The sequence below is a fragment of the Carya illinoinensis genome, chromosome 3, assembly GCF_018687715.1.
Source record: "Carya illinoinensis cultivar Pawnee chromosome 3, C.illinoinensisPawnee_v1, whole genome shotgun sequence".
NCBI classification, from domain to species: domain Eukaryota; kingdom Viridiplantae; phylum Streptophyta; class Magnoliopsida; order Fagales; family Juglandaceae; genus Carya; species Carya illinoinensis.
Genome location: NC_056754.1, coordinates 20,218,933 through 20,238,044, shown reverse-complemented (window position 1 = coordinate 20,238,044; position 19,112 = coordinate 20,218,933). Strand labels below are relative to the sequence as shown.

General features: G+C 33.2%; 2 protein-coding genes across 3 annotated transcripts; one reads left to right on the top strand and one right to left on the bottom strand.

The window, feature by feature from the left end:
• Positions 1 to 6,785: 6,785 nt before the first annotated feature.
• LOC122303709 (thiamine-repressible mitochondrial transport protein THI74) lies at positions 6,786 to 10,836 on the top strand. The gene is made up of 4 exons (XM_043115613.1): positions 6,786 to 6,987; positions 7,260 to 8,016; positions 8,113 to 8,530; positions 10,259 to 10,836. The coding sequence occupies exons 2-4, from the start codon at positions 7,450 to 7,452 to the stop codon at positions 10,576 to 10,578; spliced, it is 1,305 nt and encodes a 434-aa protein (XP_042971547.1). The 5' UTR covers positions 6,786 to 6,987; positions 7,260 to 7,449; the 3' UTR covers positions 10,579 to 10,836.
• Positions 10,837 to 11,464: 628 nt separating this feature from the next.
• Positions 11,465 to 15,080, bottom strand: LOC122303708 (desumoylating isopeptidase 1-like). 2 transcript variants are annotated; one of them, XM_043115611.1, is made up of 5 exons: positions 14,931 to 15,080; positions 13,813 to 13,894; positions 13,614 to 13,711; positions 12,709 to 13,025; positions 11,465 to 12,047 (listed from the first exon to the last, which is right to left on the bottom strand). In XM_043115611.1, exons 2-5 carry the CDS (start codon positions 13,819 to 13,821, stop codon positions 11,635 to 11,637), a joined length of 837 nt encoding a protein of 278 aa, XP_042971545.1. In that variant the 5' UTR covers positions 13,822 to 13,894; positions 14,931 to 15,080; the 3' UTR covers positions 11,465 to 11,634. The 2 variants fall into 2 exon arrangements, with proteins under 2 accessions (XP_042971545.1, XP_042971546.1); XM_043115612.1 differs by having other exon boundaries at positions 13,813 to 13,857; positions 14,931 to 15,038.
• Between the last annotated feature and the right edge of the window lie 4,032 nt (positions 15,081 to 19,112).

Sequence of the window (19,112 nt, the reverse complement as noted above, 5' to 3'; positions counted from 1 at the left end):
TTCAGAGGTTCTTGAAGAAAAATAGAACTCCTCCGAGGAAATCCTTCAAAAAGTTTTCCAAGAAAGATTCAGGTAAAAATGACACTTTAATTTGTTATAAATGTAATAAACCTGGTCATATCAAGCCAGATTGTCCTCTACTAAAGAAAGATCGAAACAAGGACAAGAAAGCAATGAAAGCTACATGGGATGATGATTCAAGTAGCTCAGATAGTGAAGCAAGCAATGAAGAATCAGCAAATCTTTGTCTTATGGCTAAAGATGACATTGAGGCAACAAATCTTGATAATATTGAAGATTCTTCATATGAAGAATTGCAAAATGTTTTAGAAGAGGTATATGAGGAATTTGAAAAATTGGGTATCAAGTATACTGCTTTGAAAAAGAAAAATTCTTCTTTAACAAAAGAAATTGAAATTTTAAGAAAAGAAAGTATCATTTTGAAAGATGAAAATCTTGAATTGAATAAGAAGAAAACCGATTTAGAAAATATTGTTGAAAACTTTACAAATGGAAAAAGAAATTTTGAAAAACTTCTTGGTTGTCAAAGATGTGTTTTTGACAATGCAGATTTGGGATATATGCCAAAATAAAAATACAAATCTTATAAAAATTTCTTTGATAATCATTTTATATCAAAGACTAATATTCAAAATTCTTTTTATAAAAATAATTTTGTCAAAAAAAGATATTATTATAATCATTCAAGTTTTTCATATATGTCACATGCTATTTGCAATTTTTGTAATAGAAATGGTCATAATTATCATACTTGTGCTATTAGAAGAAATCATACAATGACTATTAGAGCCATATGGATACCTAAAAATCTTGTTTCTTCTAATACTAATAAATAAAGGACCCAAAGAACTTGGGTACCAAGAAAAATCATTTTAATTGTTTTTATAGGTATGCATGAAGTCTTCCACAAGCAAAAACAAATGGTTTTTAGATAGTGGATGTTCAAGACACATGACGGAAGACAAGACTAAGTTCTTTGATCTTAGATCTAAAGAAGAAGGACACGTGACATTTGGAGACAACTCGAAATGGAAGATCGTGGGAATAGGTAAAATTGGTAATGAATCTTCTCTCATAATTGAAGATGTTCTACTTGTTGAAGGTCTAAAACATAATCTTTTGAGCATAAGTCAATTATGTGATAAAGGATTTACAGTTACTTTCAAAATGGATAAATGCATTATTTTGAATGATCATGATTGTAATATTTATTTTATTGCTTTTAGAAGTAACAATGTTTATACAATCGATTTTGAAGAAATTACCCCACAAGATGCAATTTGTTTTTCAGCTCAAAATGAAACTAGTTGGTTATGACATAGAAGACTAGGTCATGCCAATATAGAACTTATTTCCAAACTTTCAAAAAATGATCTTGTGAGAGGTTTACCAAAAACATATTTTCTTAAAGACAAAATTTGTGATACATGTCAATTTGGTAAATAAACAAAAACTTCTTTTAAAACTAAGAAACATATTTTCACTACTAGACCATTGCAACTGATACACATGGATCTTTTTGGACCAAATAGAGTTGCAAGTCTAGGAGGAAAATATTATGCATTTGTTATTGTTGATGATTTCTCTAGATATACTTGGGTCATCTTTCTTGCTCATAAAGATAAGACACATAATGTCTTTACCAAGTTATGCAAGAGAATTCAAAATGAAAATGGCTATACTATTTCAAGTATCCGAAGTGATAGGGGAAAAGAGTTTGTTAATAAAAATATTGAAACATTTTGTGATGAAAACGGTTTTGTACATAATTTTTCTGCTCCTCGAACTCCTCAACAAAATGGGGTAGTAGAGAGGAAAAATAGATCTCTTCAAGAGATGGCAAGAACAATGCTCAATGAAAACAACTTGCCTAGTTATTTTTGGGCCGAAGCGGTAAGTACTGCATGTTATGTTATAAATAATGTTATGCTAAGATTTAAGTTAGATAAAACCCCCTATGAGCTTTGGAATGAGAAAAAACCCAGCATTGGTTACTTTCATGTATTTGGATGCAAATGTTTTATTTTGAATGACAGTGATAATTTAGGCAAATTTGATGCAAAATTTGATGAAGGTATCTTTCTCGGGTATTCTACTAATAGTAAAGCTTATAGAGTATTCAATAAAAAGACTTTGACTGTACAAGAATCTATGCATATAATATTTGATGAATCTAATTCTTCACTCTCCAAGAAATCTATTGATGAAGAAACAGGAGGTATAAATAATACGGAAGTCTCAATCTCAACAAAGAGAAAACAATAGAGGAAGTTCAACATGGAGCCATCAGGAAAGATCATCAAAATTTAATACAAGATGCAACCAAACAGTGGAAATTTGTGAAAGATCATCCAGTGGAACAAATTTTGGGAGAACCTTCACAAGGTGTAAGTACTAATTGAACCCAAAAATATTGATGACGCACTTCTTGATAAATCTTGGATTCTAGCTATGCAAGAAGAGTTGAATCAATTTGAAAGAAATGATGTTTGGACACTTATTCCTAGACCCAAAAATCATACTATTATTGGAACAAAATGGGTTTTTAGAAACAAGAAAGATGAGTCCGGAGTCATTACTAGAAATAAGGCTCGACTTGTAGCCCAAGGTTTTAATCAAAAAGAAGGAATCGATTATGATGAGACATATGCACCTGTCGCAAGATTAGAAGCTATTCGAATGCTACTTGCATATGCTTGTTATAAAGATTTCAAACTTTTTCAAATGGATGTTAAAAGTGCTTTCTTAAATGGTTTTATAAATGAAGAAGTATATGTTGAGCAACCTTCAGGTTTTGAAAATCATATTTCCCCAAATCATGTTTTCAAACTCACAAAAGCACTATATGGACTTAAATAAGCTCCTAGAGCTTGCTACGAAAGATTTAGTAGTTTCTTGATTGAAAAAGGTTTTTCAAGAGGAAAAATCGACACAACTCTTTTCATTAAATATAAAAATGATGATATTCTTTTGATTCAGATTTATGTTGATGATATAATATTCGGTGCTACTAATGAAAATATGTGTCAAGTTTTTGCTAAGACTATGCAGGAAGAATTTGAGATCAGCATGATGGGAGAACTTACATTATTTCTCGGATTGTAAATTAAGCAAGCAAAAAGTGAGACATTCATCAATCAATCAAGATATATTAAGGAATTACTGAAGAAGTTTGGGATGGAAAATGCTAAGGAAATTGGAACACCAATGAGCCCATCAACTAAACTTGATAAAGATGAATCCGGTAAGCCAGTTGACTCGAAAATATATCGAGGTATGATTGATAGCTTATTATATTTAACAGCCAGTAGACCAGATATTATGTTTAGTGTGTGCTTATGTGCACGCTTTCAATCATCTCCAAAAGAATCACATTTAATTGCAGTTAAGCGCATTCTTAGATATCTTAGTGGTACAATTAATTTAGGGTTATGGTACCCTAAGTACACATTTTTCGATCTAATCAGCTACACAGATGCAGATTATGCTGGCTATAAAATAGATCGAAAAAGCACTAACGGAGCATGTCATTTCTTAGGTCATGCACTAGTTTCCTGGTTTAGTAAAAAACAAAATTCTGTTGCACTATCTACTGCTAAGGCAGAATATGTTGTTGCGGGTAGTTGTTGTGCTCAAGTTCTCTACACGAAGCAACAACTTGAAGATTTTAAACTCATGTATAATCACATTCCAATCAAATGTGATAATACAAGTGCTATAAATCTTTCAAAGAACCCAATACAACATTCTAGAACTAAGCATATTAAAATAAGATATCATTTTCTTCGAGATCATGTGCAGAAAGTCGATATAGTACTAGAATTCACAAATACACACGATCAGTTAGCAGATATTTTCACAAAGCCTTTACCAGAAAATAGATTATGTATGATCAAAAGAGAAATAGGTATGATGCATGCTATGAATATTTCTTAAAAGATAGACTAGAGTCAATAAAAATAGAGATAGATTTTTTAAATACTTTTACATAAACTTGAAATTCTTAGCCTCATGTTTGAGACGCTCATTCTCTTCATACAATATCATGTCATTCTTATCCATGGGAACCGGCAAGCGGAATGAAGAATCTAATAAAGATTTCAACTGTTTATTCTTCTGCCGAATGATTCATTCCCTTGTGTGAGACTCTTGAACAATTCGTTGAAGTACAACAATTTGTTCTTTGAGCTTTTCAACTTCATGATTTTTGGTTTGTAGCCGCTGAGAAAAAGCAACAATAGAGGAAGAGTAGCGAGTCCCAAGACTCACCAAGTCATAAATAGCATCAGAATCTGACTTATTAGTCAGATTATTATTTTCCTGCTGCAATATGGCACCAATGGCAGCTGCAGAAAGGACATGAGGTTGAGATGCAGAATGCCTCATGGATGGATCTAGAGAAATGTTAGAAGAATGAGCCATTGAGAAAAGAATAGAAGGCTTAAAACGAGAATGTTGAAGGAATGCAGATGAGTTATAGAGATGAGAAGAAAACTTGATGCGGATTGGATGAACTTCAGGACTGATTTTATAGAGATAGCATAAAGAACAAGACAAGCTATCATCCAAGTCAAAAAGCAATGTATTTTTTCTCGATCGGTGAAAATGACATTTTTTTTAGAAACTCGGAGCCTTCAATCTCGTTTGTCAACAACATCAGGCGATTTTTTCAAATCTCCAGCCGCACTTGTCGGGTCATGGACGGATGAAATTTATTTATTTATTTTTTAACTATCTACAGTATCTACTAACGCACCGTTTTCTTCAGATCCATTTATTTGTTGCGGATCCTTTTTAATGATGCCAAAAGGGGGAGAAGTATTAGACTAGAACATTAACATTGTTTGAATTGCTAAACTTATTATATATGCTTGGAATTCTATTTATACTTTTGCTTGAAAAACTAACGCACATTCTCAGGGGGAGCTTAAGTATTAATACAGCTTTCAAGTTCTATCAAGTATTTGTCATCATAAAAAAGGGGGAGATTGTTGAACCTAAGATTTCAAGTTTTGTGTAATTATATATTTACACATGGATTTTGATGATAACAAATGAATTCAAAGAATAAAGAAGTCTCAAACTCAAGTTGTCTACACAATGGAGTCAAGCACATCAAGAAAACAAGTATGAGCAAGAATGGAACAAGTTCACATTAAAATTATAGAGTAATGTTGTAAATCTCTTCAAAATTCGAAATTAGGATTAATGCTCAAAATTAATATTTTATCATAAAACATTAAAATAATTCTTTCACATGTGCATGTTTTATTTGAATATTTTCAAAAGTGATTGATGCTTTTTTAGACTTATACAAAATGTAGATGATTTTGTTTGAAAAATTTGAAAAGTAAAGTGTGCTCATTTTGTCATATGCAAAAAGTAAAAGATTAGGTTTGAATTTTTTGAAAAGGAAAGTGTGTTCATTTTGTCATATGCCAAAAGTAAAATATTAGGTTTGATTTTTTTGAAAAAGTGAATGATGTTGTCTTTGACAATTGAAAAAGAATAACCTTTTATTTGAATTTTTTGAAAAAGTGAATGATGTTGTCTTTGACATGTGAATCTTTTTAAATTTGAATATGAAGTCTCATATGTCTATAAATAGATCATTTGAGAGCTTCACATTCACAACACTAAGAGCATACAACATTCATTCAAAGCTTTCATTCTCTCTTCTCTAAGCATTGAGCATTAATTCTTGTTCATTTTGAGAGATATAATTTGCGCTGTATTGTTCTTATTTCACTCATTGAGGAGTGTTTTCTGATAACCTACCTACTATTAGCTTTTGTATCAGAAAAAGAGTGTGTATAACCCTTGTGCGTGTAGAAAGTATTCTACACGGGGAATAGTTGAATCACCACGTGTAAGGTGATTGCAAGTGTAGAGGGTGTTCTACACGGATCCTTTGTAGCGGTGTTGTTCAAAGGTGTAATAGGTTTTTATCTCCACCTGAAAGAGGTTGAATAGTGAATTTGGGAATCCTCAAGGGGTAGCTTGAGGCGAGGACGTAGGCAGTGGGGCCGAACCTCGTTAACATATTGAGTTTGCTTCTCTCTTACCCTTACTCTTTATATTTATTGTTATTTCATATTTTGTTTATATTTTATATTATATATTTGATTTATAATTGTTATTTTTTTTAATACAACTCAATTCACCCCATTCTTGTGTTAGTCATCTGGGCAACAGATGTGTTGAGTTGAAAAAGTTTGTGGATCTCACGTGTAAAAATATTTTCAATTGAGATAAGTTTAATAATTTAAGAGTTATATGTTTGGATGTTAGACTCAGTTTAAAATTAAATTAAACTGAGTTAATCATAATGCAATCCAACATCCAAACTAGCCCTAAGCATTATCCTATAAGAATAAGTCATATCAACTAATAATAAAATGAGAATAATATTATATATAGTCATAAAGTGTATAAATACTGTATAATTATTTTATTTTTAAAGATTTATTATTAAAAAATTAATTTCTTTTCATATTAATCATATATTTATTTACATTTTAAAAATAATTATACGATTTTTATATATTCATAATTCTAAATATTATTTCTCCTCAAACAAACATGTCAGACTTGAAGATAAAAATTATTTGACTTATTTAATTAGTCGGGTCAGATTCAAATGGACTCAGGAGTCAGGAACAACTTCAACCCGACCCAATCCGATTGGCAGCTGCTGCGTACAAACTATGTAAAATCCAACGGCAAAAGTGTAATTTACTATTTACTTTTTTTTTGTTTTTACCTTTCGTTTTATGTTCTCAGGGGAGCCCGTCGGACCAAAAAAACTCTCTCCGAATTTATTACCCTAACTTGTCCTTGTAAATTGGCCCAACATTTGAGTGAATGGTTTAAACTGAGAGATCCGCGTGAATGCAGCAACCAAGAAATCGGGGCAAAACATCGACAAGCTACAAAGATCAAAATCAACTTTTATTCTTTGGCCAGGTACTTCTATTTTTTTTTTTATTGTTCTTCTATCTGCTCTATAAATTTGTCGAATTCTAATTTAAGTTTCGTTGCATCAATGTCAGTTCTATTTTTTATATTATTGGGGTTGATCCGACAAGTTTTTGCAGTGAGATCTTTTCGAATTGTTTATATGTATTGTTATTTAGGATCTTGTGCTTGATACCGCAAGTTTATTATTATTGGTAAACGTTCCGGTTTAGAGTTATGTTCTCTCTGTGTCCTTAATGCTTTTTTTTTTTCGTTTTTAGGTGTATTTGGTGTGAATTGGGACTAGGGGACTCCAAATTTTCTGCTTGGAGGAGAATTTCCTTGGTGGGTATTGTAGAAGTTGATTCCTTTTTTATGGATTGCTTAGTGCTTCTCTAATGATCAGAGATTGGTGAGCGAATCATTGGGGGGATCTTGAACAAGTTTGGTGTATTATTGGGTTCCAAAAGCATGACACATGAGGTTTGGAGATGGCTTTTGGGTTTGATTTACATAGTTGCCGTTGCATCTATCTGGATAGCTGCTAGTTATGTGGTTCAGTCCGTTTTAGATGCAGGGGTTTCACCATTCCTCATAACGTACATTTGCAATTCACTATTTGTGGTTTACATTCCCCTAGTTGAGATTGGGCGCTATTTGGAGGATACGTACGGAAGTTTATGGTTTTGGAAAAATAAGAAAAGTGGCATTTTGCAAGATTTACGGGAATCAGAGCAGGTTGTTCTTCTTGGGGAGAGTGAATTAGGTGCAAAAGCCATAAATCCATCTGTGCTTTTGGAAGCGGGGCAAGTTAGCCATCATGGAGAAGGTATTGGTTCTGAAGCAGAATTTGTATCACATGAGATTCAAGCTTCTCTACCAGATCAAGATAAAGCCAGTGGCAACTTCGATAAACGAGTTGATGCAAAAGGCCGTTGGACACGCACTAGAGTGGCAAAAGTTAGCTTATTGATATGCCCATTTTGGTTTTTTGCGCAGCTCACATTTAATTTCTCGCTGAAGTATACAACAGTCACGGTAAGCATTTCTTAATTTTGTATTCCACATCTCACATCTGATTTGTGCACATGTTTTCCCCTTCTAGTCTAATTAGTTCCTCTTCTTTGCTTGCAGTCAAATACCATCTTAAGCAGTGCATCCAGCCTTTTTACGTTTTTGGTCTCTCTAGCATTCTTGGGTGAGATGTTTACATGGGTGAAGCTCATCAGTGTTCTTCTTTGTATGGCTGGAACAATAGTTGTCAGCTTAGGGGACTCTCAAACCAGTTTAACTGCAGCTTCAAACCCCCTTCTTGGAGACATTCTGGCAATCGTATCATCAGCACTATATGCTGTGTATATTACCCTTATTCGCAAGAAGCTACCTGATGATGATGGAAAAAGTGGACATGCCAGTATGGCACAGTTCCTCGGATTTCTAGGGCTTTTTAACCTCTTGATTTTCCTTCCTGTGGCCCTTATTCTTAATTTCACCAAGCTGGAACCTTTTGAACTGCTTACCTGGGAGCAGTTTGGTCTAATTGTTGGAAAAGGTTCGTGTCTAAGCATCATCATTGTTTTTATCTCATTTTCTTTTTTGTTCATTTACATGATGCGGTTGCTTTATAATCGGTTGTCTTGAAAGAAGAAAAGTTGTCTGAAATGGTGTGCTTGGCTATGGTAAATAAGTAGGTCATACCTTTGTCTGTCTTCCCTGTTTTTATGTTCTGGAGATACCAGAGCATTTTTTATCGGGTATATTCTCTATCCTTGTAACATAGTAATTACTGGGTACATAACTGCCCAAATTAGTGTCTCTGATTCTATTTTGCCATCTGGACCATTTGTTTTAATCTCCAGCTACTGGGATTGTACTTTGTAATGTGTAATACAGTTGGAAAATGATGATATGGTAGGAGGACTTTCTTAAAAATGTTGTTAGGAACATTAATTTTCCGGATTACCACAGGACACCATTGTAAGTGAACTCATGACTTAATGCATCCTCTCAAGGAACCACTTCTCTCTTGTATTCTTATGGGTTTACCATCAAAATTCAGACACACAATCTAGAAGGACTTGGGCAGTGGCATTTGTATAGGATAATTCCCGGGGAAAAGCTATGTAGTGTAAGATTTTCTATCTATCCTTCGGTGTGATCTGAAATTGTAGCCATATGAAGCACTATTGTGACCAATCTCAGAATTGGCCCGTTGATGGATGCTGGGTGACGGTCGTCATGTTATTTCAATTGTCGATGACAAAATTCAAGTAGATCTACACATTTTAATTGGAAATTAGAAGCTTGATTATCAAGCCAAGGTGATTTACGGTTCCTGCAACCTGGCTCTTTCCATCCTCTATTAGTTTGTACTTTGGAAGTCCTAACCTTGGGGTTATTTTTTTGATATTATATTGGCAGAGTAAACTGTGTCTTGTCTTTCTGAAATTGCTTTGGGGAATCAATTTTAGAAAGTTACTCCCAAGTCCAGATGTCAAAGCACCAATCATTGCACGCTGTTCCTCTCAAGTAAACACCAATATTAAAGATACATTGCTGCAATTCCGGCTAGGGTTAGCTACAAAGTGTGTTATTAGTTTTGGTGGAGGTTAAGGTTTGATATGTGATCTGATTTACCCATAAGATTAGAGGGGTGGATTCTACTAGAACTGTGTAGGAAAAAACATAATTTTAGAATATGAAGTGAGAAGATAGTTTATAAGCAATAATGATGCTTTGCTAGAAAAATTCTAGGATTAGAAATAAATGCATTTTGATAATCAACTGCCTAGATCTCATACCAAAAAATAGAAAGATATTAGTATTTCAACCAAGATACCAAATCCATAATTGCATTCTTAAGAAATGAGATGATGTTGGTTGAAGGCATAAGATGACACAGGGAGGGCACAAATGCTTTTGTATCCTGTTTGCGTTCGTTGTTTTATTCATCAGTTGTACAAGGAAAATAGCTTCTATTGACAAATGGAGAACATAATAACTGACGCCATTTTTACCAGCCACACCTGACTAGAATAAGGTTGTGGATGAGATCCTAGGTTCAAGTCGCATCAATGAGTTAGAAGGGATGCCATTTTCCTTTGTTTTGCAGATACAGAACTGTGGCCATTGCAGATACAGTATTTGCTATTTGCTTACTATAGCAAATAGTCTTTCCTTTTATCAAGGGATTTGATTTTAGAATTTATTTATCGCATGTGGTTTACAAAAATGCATTCAATGTAAACTGAATAACGTTGATTTTTTGCATGGTGTTTAGGTTTGTTAGATAATGTGCTGAGTGATTATTTATGGGCCAAGGCTGTTCTTCTGACGACTACCACAGTAGCAACGGCTGGACTAACAATTCAGATCCCATTAGCAGCTATAGTCGACTCTGTAATGGGCAATGCCCCTCATCTCATGGATTACCTTGGAGCTCTTGCCGTCATTATTGGGTTTGCTGGCATCAACATTCCTTCTGATGCATGTGGCAGATCAAAAGACGCCAGTGTTGAGCTAGAAACTGAAAATTTCAGCTCCTCTACGGATCAAGATCGCGTGCCATCAGTCAGTCAAGCTGCAGCGACCATTTCATAGCATGTTGTGGCGCTTCTGTTTAGCGTTTACGCCAGTGAAGAGTCAAGGTTATGTTGCAAGTGCAAATATATTCTATTATACCATTTTAACAGAAATGTATATATATGTAATTTTAGCCCCCCGCCCCCGACATTCTTTTTTTTAGAGGGGGGGTGAAAATAGAGAATCATGGGCAGTATGGGTGTAAGAAATTATAACTCGTTATTGATTCCTCTCATTTAGCACAATAAGAGAAAACAGTGGATGGATGTATACTAATCATGGATCTGGTAGCAAATTAGCAATACTCTGGGTTAACTTTTATTTTTTTCCTCATGAATTATTTTCCCGATAGGGAGACATTTCTTTATTTTCCATAGTTTTTATTTTTGAGAGTTCATGCCCATCCATCTTCTTTCTTTATTTTTTATTTATATTTTTAGCTCACCCCATTTCTATTCGTTATTTAGGAAATGTACGCGAGACCTTGTCAAGCATTTTTTTTTTTTTTTAATGATAAGACATTCAAGAAACCAAACAAAATACTTATGTTGGGTTCATAGAGAGAAAATTCATATATTTTGTGAAAGAATTTTCATAAGTTTAATGAAAAATTTTAAAAATTTGTGTATTAAATTATAAAATTATTTTTATTATAAAATGTACTTAATATTTTATAACTCATTATAAAATTATTTTTATAAAATCTATGTATAAATCTAGTATAGCTTAATTAACTTTTAAATAGAGGTGTCATCTCAAAAGTTTGTCTACACTCGAGAGTTGGGGATGAAATTGAGGGAGCTTATGGTTAAGCCGTTTAACAATTGAGCCAATCGCCCCCTCAAACTTCATACATTCTTATTTAAAAATTTAAAAAAAATTATAATAATTAGATAAGATAGAATTAAGAATAATAGAAGAACTTAATATAAAATAAAGCTAGTCACACCCACAATTGGTCACAAATTGATCGACTCAAATTGTTAAAAGGTCAATACAGATACTGGGTCTTTCTTAAACCCACTCTTCGAAAAATAAGAGTACAACTCTTTGAAAGAATATTTTCTCCAGATGCTAACTCCGTGGCATTGCAGCATTCAGGTTCCCGTATCTTTGCATAACCCTTCTAGTGGCAAGTGCAGCAGCCTCACTTGCACGTAATGTCCCAGTCGCCATGATTGCAGCAAATTCTTTGCTTATCTCCTCCTGCACCATGCTTCTCGCATTTCCAAGGGGGTCGTTTCCAACAACCCCATTGGCTGCTGCTTTCTGTTCTACAATTTCAACAGCCGGTGGCACTGCAGTTTCCACCGTCTTTGGCTTCTCAGACTTGGTGCAGTGCACTTCAGCTTTCACTTTGTTATAACTCTCTTTGCGATCTGTGGTCATCATCGGTTGCAAGGGCTGGGTCATTGGAGACCTAAATTGTGGAACTTGGGGGACAGCACCAGATTTCATTGTTGTCTCCAGATTCTGTATCATAGGCACTGCAAAACACATTCTTGTAATTAACGACATTGAACAACACTCCCACCGGTTAACCATTTATACAAAACCTTCTTTTCCTCAATTGGTAATACAATAAATCTCTTTAACAACAAGACAAGACTTTGAAATCTATTCTTCCAGTATACGCATTCTTCAATCCTAGAAAACCTCTAACCTTCGAATCAACAAGAACCGCAAAAATCCAATACCTCTGAGCAAGAGGATGGCAGAAGGATTGCCTCAAACAGAAAACTACCAGCAACCGGACCCTTTGATTAAGCCCTGAAACCTTTCTTTTCTAACAAAATCAACCAAGCCTAACTGGTCACGTAAAGTTGATGTGGATAAGTGTGAGGGACTTTTGCTGACAGAATCCATCCATAAACCTAGACCCCGGCAACCTCTGTAACCAATGCATCATAGCATCCAAAGGTCACCCTTGGCTTATTAAAAGGAGGAGGGGGAAGGCGGTTTAAGGGGAGTGTGTAGAAACACTAACTACTACATAAGCCATCAGTGGTTTGTTGGATTTATTAATAACACAGGAATACACAAAACCAGCCTGGCTAAGTTACTTGGGATTTTAAAAAGAATCCACACAGATTGCAACATCCCACTAATATCTCGATGTAAAGAGAACAAATGAGATAGATAACTTACATATAAGAGCGCCCATTGGACTATTCATGATTTCGTTTGGAAGCTGCAGAATGTAGTCTGGAATAGTTGCACCAACCAAAAACTGAGCAACCTCATTGCTAAAGTTATTGCAGTTGTGTGTAAGCAAACTATATGTTTCGGCCGTATATCTGGGGCTGATTTCCTGGAGATACATCTCAAATACATCCTTCGGCACATGTGTCACTCCCAATTCGAACACCCTTATCGGAGTACCATATGGTGTCAATCCAGCAGGAGCTTGTTGTATGCCACCCCCAAAGTAGTATTCATTACCGTAAACAACAACTCCTGTGTGCCTGTTGTGCAAAAGATATTAAATAAAACACTAAGATTAAACCACAGTACCACAGTACAAACTTGCTTCCCCTAAAAAAATAAAGGAAATACGAATCGAATGGCCATCACGAATATCCTTAGAAGCAAATATAGCCAAAATAAAAGAAATGATTTGAAGAAAAACACGGCTCAACACTGGATTCGCCACCCACATATTCCAAGTTTCCAATGCTCCATCCTTTAACAATTCATCCCTTTCATCAATACTAATTTTCATCTTGAAAGAAGAAAAAGAAATTTTTGGGAAAACATATTACACCAACTGTATCAAGAAAAGTAAAACGCTGATTTTTGCTGGTACACACTTCAATTGCTAATGGTAACAGGCTGACGGATGGCGACCTTATTGAGACAGTCAAGCACCTAAAATTCCTGTCCCCATAAAATTGTAATCTTACCAGAAAAAGCAATTGGATTCAACCACCATATACACCTCGATCAAAGAAAGCATCAATAGCTATTATAGTAAACAGAGCATTCAAGATTCCAATAACTTCATAAATCCAGATATCCTACTGTTACATCCTCCCTCAATCTAAAACACTCACCATACACCCTCAATAGCCTTCCCCAAAAAAGTTGTGGAAAGCTGCCGAGCTAGTCCTTGGCTTAGGTCATAAACATTCAAGTTAACCTTGTGACCCTCCTGCCACAAATTCAATGAATGAGTACATTAAAGCTTGCAAAACACAATGACACAAACAGAAACTGGAGGGAGGGAAGGGGGGGTGGAAAACAACTGCATACCTCGGCCATGATACAAATATTTCAAAACGTTCAGCACACAAAGCACTGTAAATTGTAAATGTAAGTAATCGAGATAGATGACCTATACAATCACAACGAGGACCAATTAGTATGGCCAATGGAACAAATCAAAGCATAAAACCAGTCATGAAAATTACAAAAATTCAGAATCCCATTTATTCAATTATCAAACATTGAATACGGGGGATCAAGGAAAAAATTGCATATAAAAACGATTATGACTTTGATAGAGTGAGGTTTTAGAAGCTAAAGCAAACAACAGAAAATGTTGCATCGATTAAAGCTTCCGTTGACTCTGCATTCATATTGTTAGCTGAACCATTGTACCGTACTGTACCGGCCGGTACGAATGGTATATATCATATTAGCTATTGGTTCAATACAGGTATTTTATTTATTTCATATCGGTCTAAATACCAGCCGTACTGGCCTATGTACCGGCCGGTATTTCAATTTTTATTTTTTATTATTTCTTCAATCTACAAACTATTTTTTTCATCAGATCAAATTATTTATAATTTATATATATATGTATAATTAATTTAAATATAAATTATTATTTGAAACTATAATTTATATATATTTAGGAAAAATCTTCTTGTCATCCTCACATTTCACACATCACACTTATTTTAATTTTTTTTTCATTTTTTTTATAATAAATATGTAATGTGTAGAAGATAAATAGAATAATTTAATTAATTTAATAAGAATAAATTAAAATAATAAATAATAAAAAATAATATTTTAATATATAAAATGTGTAATGTGAAATGATGTGTAGCATTTTTCATATATTTATATATCGATTATTTGAAATGTTATGAAATGGTATTGATATGAAAATATTTCATTACTTTAATTGATACGGTACGGTATCTAGTAAAATATTCAAAACATTGCAGCTGACAGAGCCATAAAATCCAGATTTTATATAGGCCCCAAAAGAAAAAGGATCTCGCAAAACCAAATTAAAATTTCCGAACTCGGAGAAAACAATGAAAATAACTTTTATAATGGATCGCAGAAGACGAATCTGATAGATCAACTAGGGTTTGACGTATTCCAGTAAAGATAAGGGAGAAAGGAAAATGTACCTCGTACCAGGAGGAGCGAATCTGGAAATGCTTTGCCCGGGAAACGATGGGGAGTAAACCGGAGACAGCCAAGGCAAAATGCGAGAGCGGTTGGGAAGTTGGGATCCCTCTCTGTTTATATAGTGGGTATTCAGTTTCCCTACCAGTCCCGCTCCGGTCCACATTATTCCATTCAATTCTATGACCTTCTAGAATCTACCATCCACTCTCCTTCAACCACGTGGCGCGGTCGTTGTTTGACATTAAAAAGTAAATGCCTGCTTTATTCTCTCATTGTTAAAATAATAATAAAAAAATCATAAAATATTATTATTAATTTTTTAATATTATTTTTATTTTTAAATTTAAATAAATTGAGCTATTTGTTATATTTTATATTATAAAAATTATAAAAATTTTTAATTTGGATAACCAACGCGAATTCTTTGCCCAAATCTGACAGGAGAGCACATTGAAACCCATTACTTTCAAAAACAAAAGTTTTAATATAAATGGCAGTGTTAGGTACTGTTTAAATAGTATCTCATTTTATTTTATTATTATAATTCTTTTAAATTTGTATATAAAATATAATAAATAATTTAATTTTTTTAAATCTTAAAATAATAATAATAATATTAAAAATAATAATCTAACAATATCTTATTTAATTTTTATTTAAAATTATCTCATTTTATTTATAAAAAAACAAAAAACAAAATAAGTGTGTATATATTTTTAAGAATTTTTCAGATAAGAGATGTTTTTCTAGTAAAATTGTGAGTAATCACTTATACAGACTTAGTTTAAGTTATACCATGATAAGTTGAGTTATTATATTTTAGAATAAACAAGTTATTAAGAAGAGATCTACTACACCAGTTAAAATTTTGTATATCACATAAGATTTAAATTTTCTTAAAGACAATGAGATATCTATATCTTAGTTCAAACTAATTTCGATTGAATTTTAATTTTATTATTTTTTTATTTCGCCAACAGCTAGTGGAGCTCTAACTTTGTTAGGTCCTTCCTCTTCCTTTGCTTCCTAATTTTTCTCTCCTTCTATTATGGTTCCAATTGGACCACCACGCCTATGGGGGGTGGCATTTTCTAAACAAAATTAACATTTTTAATTTTTAGTTTTTTAAATCTTCATTTTAAGTTTATTTATATTTTTTTAAAGATCAATGTTAGATATAGTTTTTATTTAGAAATTGTAAAGCAGGTCTAGGTAATTTTATCTTTAAAATTTTTTAAAATTATAAAAATATTCTTTCTAAAATAATATTTATTTTTATTTACTAAAGAGGCTATACATATAATCTCCAAAGTGAATACTGTAAATAAAATTTCTATTTTTTAAGCAAGACATGTTGAGCGATGAATGAATGTTGGTGTGATGCTTCAAACAGTTTATTGATATTCTAAGAACAATATGGAGTAAAAAGTTCAATTATAAACACGAGTAATTTGATTTTCAAAGAAACCTCGTGATCTAATTTTGTATATAACCGAAACTTGTTTACTTTTCCCTTTCTTTACGCTGCGTATCTGCTTACTCAATGCGCAGTGCTACCTAACAATGTCACAAGTCTTGCACTTGACGTCCAAAATAAAATTTGGAGTTATTATTAAATAATCTTTGAATATGGATATGCAGTATTCCTTAAAAATTAATACTTTAAGCTTGTTGAAATTGTGTTAGGAGTTTTAAAAAATGCTTAAAGGGTTTTAAAAAACTTTAACGAAAAAATTAAGATTTTTAGGGATTACATATTATAGTATTTTTTAATATCAATTAAGTTAAAAAGTACTTGAAGGGATATTTGTACCCTCTAATAATCAAGGTCACTACCCACAGTTTTAGCTAAGAGATAAAGTAAGAAGAAATAAGATAAATTGACTCAGACTCCTGAGAGAAAAGAAACTCAGATTTCTAATAGAAGAGAGGCTCAAACTTCTGAAAAGAAAAGTTTACACAAAGTTAATTAGATTCCTATCATTCTAAAAAATAATTACTATAAATAATCTACAAAAGATAACAAATTCTTTACCTGATTTATTTTATTTTCTACATACATTTATTCTCGTATTATTATTCTAACTTTGTCATCGGAGTATTCTCATATTATTATTCTAACTTTGTCATCAGAGTATCCCCAAGGCAACCAGTACTATCTATTTGTTCGTTGCAGATCATCCGTATGGTTGGTGGTGTGAAATATATCCTTAACAAGTACGTTTAAAAAAACATGTTTTTCCAAATAATTTATAATGTAGTTCAAATTTTAAAAAGACTGTTAATGTACAAAAATATTCATGCAACTTTAACATAATCACAACTTTTAAACTTTTAAAGACATAGTTATAATCTTTAAAAAAATCAAATAATCATTATTCCTACCTTATAAATTACTTTTTTAATTTATTTCCAAACAAATATAATATTCTTAAAAGTGTTTTAAACATATGGTTACCAAATATTAAATAATTTTTTAATAATAAAACTTATTATTTAAACTACAAGTTATAATCCTTAAAGGTATAAGTTATATTTTCCACCATAATTTCAAACATGCACTTAGAGTAATGCTACATATAGTTGTAGAGTACGCAAGTGTTATGTATCACATTGAAAAAAAAAAATAGAGTCTACTATTAAAAAATTAATTTTTTTCATGTAAATTTCATATTTATTCATTTTTTAAAAATAATTATACGACACTTACGCAGTCACAATTACAACTTTTATTTCTCGTAATAATATCATCAATAATCTAGGTTTAACTTTTTTATAAAATTATTGATTAAAAAAAAACTTTTTATAAAATCTTGTTGGATTTTTGTGTCAGCACATGCAATATCATGAGTACACGTGACCTTCATCTGGCCCCCATATGGGTGAAAACCGATCACCACAGTTTGGTTTCGGTTTTAGTGTTAACTAAAACCTAACCAACATGATTTTTAAGAGAGGATGCCAACCAAAAACAGATCGATAAACGGTGGGACCAACTGGCATAGTTTCGGCCGGTTGCTATTGATTCATCGGCATTCCATCGATTCTTAAAATTTAACAATAAAATTCAACAAATTTCTCAACATTCAGCAATGAACAATTAGATCAACAAATTTCGGGCAAACAATAGAGAGATGAGAGGAAGTTTGTGTGTGGCATTATAAACCCTAGAAGGAAATTAGGGATGACAATGGGAACTGAATGATTGTGGAAGTGTGGAACTGAAGAAGTGAGATTCGGAATTTCGAAGGCTTACATTAGAAGTGAAATTCGTTGGTGAGAGTAGAGGAGATGGTGGCTGGTAGCAGTGAGTGACATCAAGGAGGAGGAGCTGAGGAGGACTTGAGTTCATGACGATGGTGAGAGAGAGCATAGAGGTGAGAGTCAAGAGCAAGTCTTTGTGCGAACAAGGGTGAGTGATGATGGAGTCGTAGAATAAAGAAAGATGAAGGTTCATTCAAAGAAGCCTAATCCTAGCCAAAATGATGCCAATTGGTATCAACCAAAGGGCGCCGTTTCATTAGTGTTAGTTAAAAACTGTAGGATCTAGCCATACCATTTCACTAAAATAAGTGAAAAGGAGTTGTTTTGGGCCTATATATATGGAAAAAAAAAAAAGGAAAAGACGTCAACCAATTCGGCAATTTTTCCCTGAATCAAACTGGGATCGAACCGGCCGACGTCAGTTTGACTTAAATCCTATTGCCGGCCTATCGGTTCTTCATCGGTTTCGTCCAGTTTCCAGCTTCAATGGCCAATCTGATCGATTTTCAACCAGTTTCTTCGATTCCTATACATCCCTAGCTCTCGGCCTTTACCACCACGTCTATCTTTGAAGCTGATTTCTGTTTTTCTTTCCCTTCCCTTTAATTTGTGTCAATTACTGACCATTGCCGGCTCTTGTTGTACGTTCTGCGTTCATCATCGCATCACTATGCTGAATAGACAAACATTCGTGGAAGATTCATGAAAAGTCCACCTCTAGCTGTGGCAGAGAAATGTAAATGCAGTATAATTTTTCAAAAAATATGAAAAATACGATATTCACGTAAAGAGAAACTATTTTGGGCTATGGATTGTTATGCAGATTATCTCCATCAGTGGGCTATTGTGCTTTAGCAGCTTGGGCTTTGTTCCTAAACATTTTTTCTTGACGAGTAATGTACTTCTTCTTCGTCTTA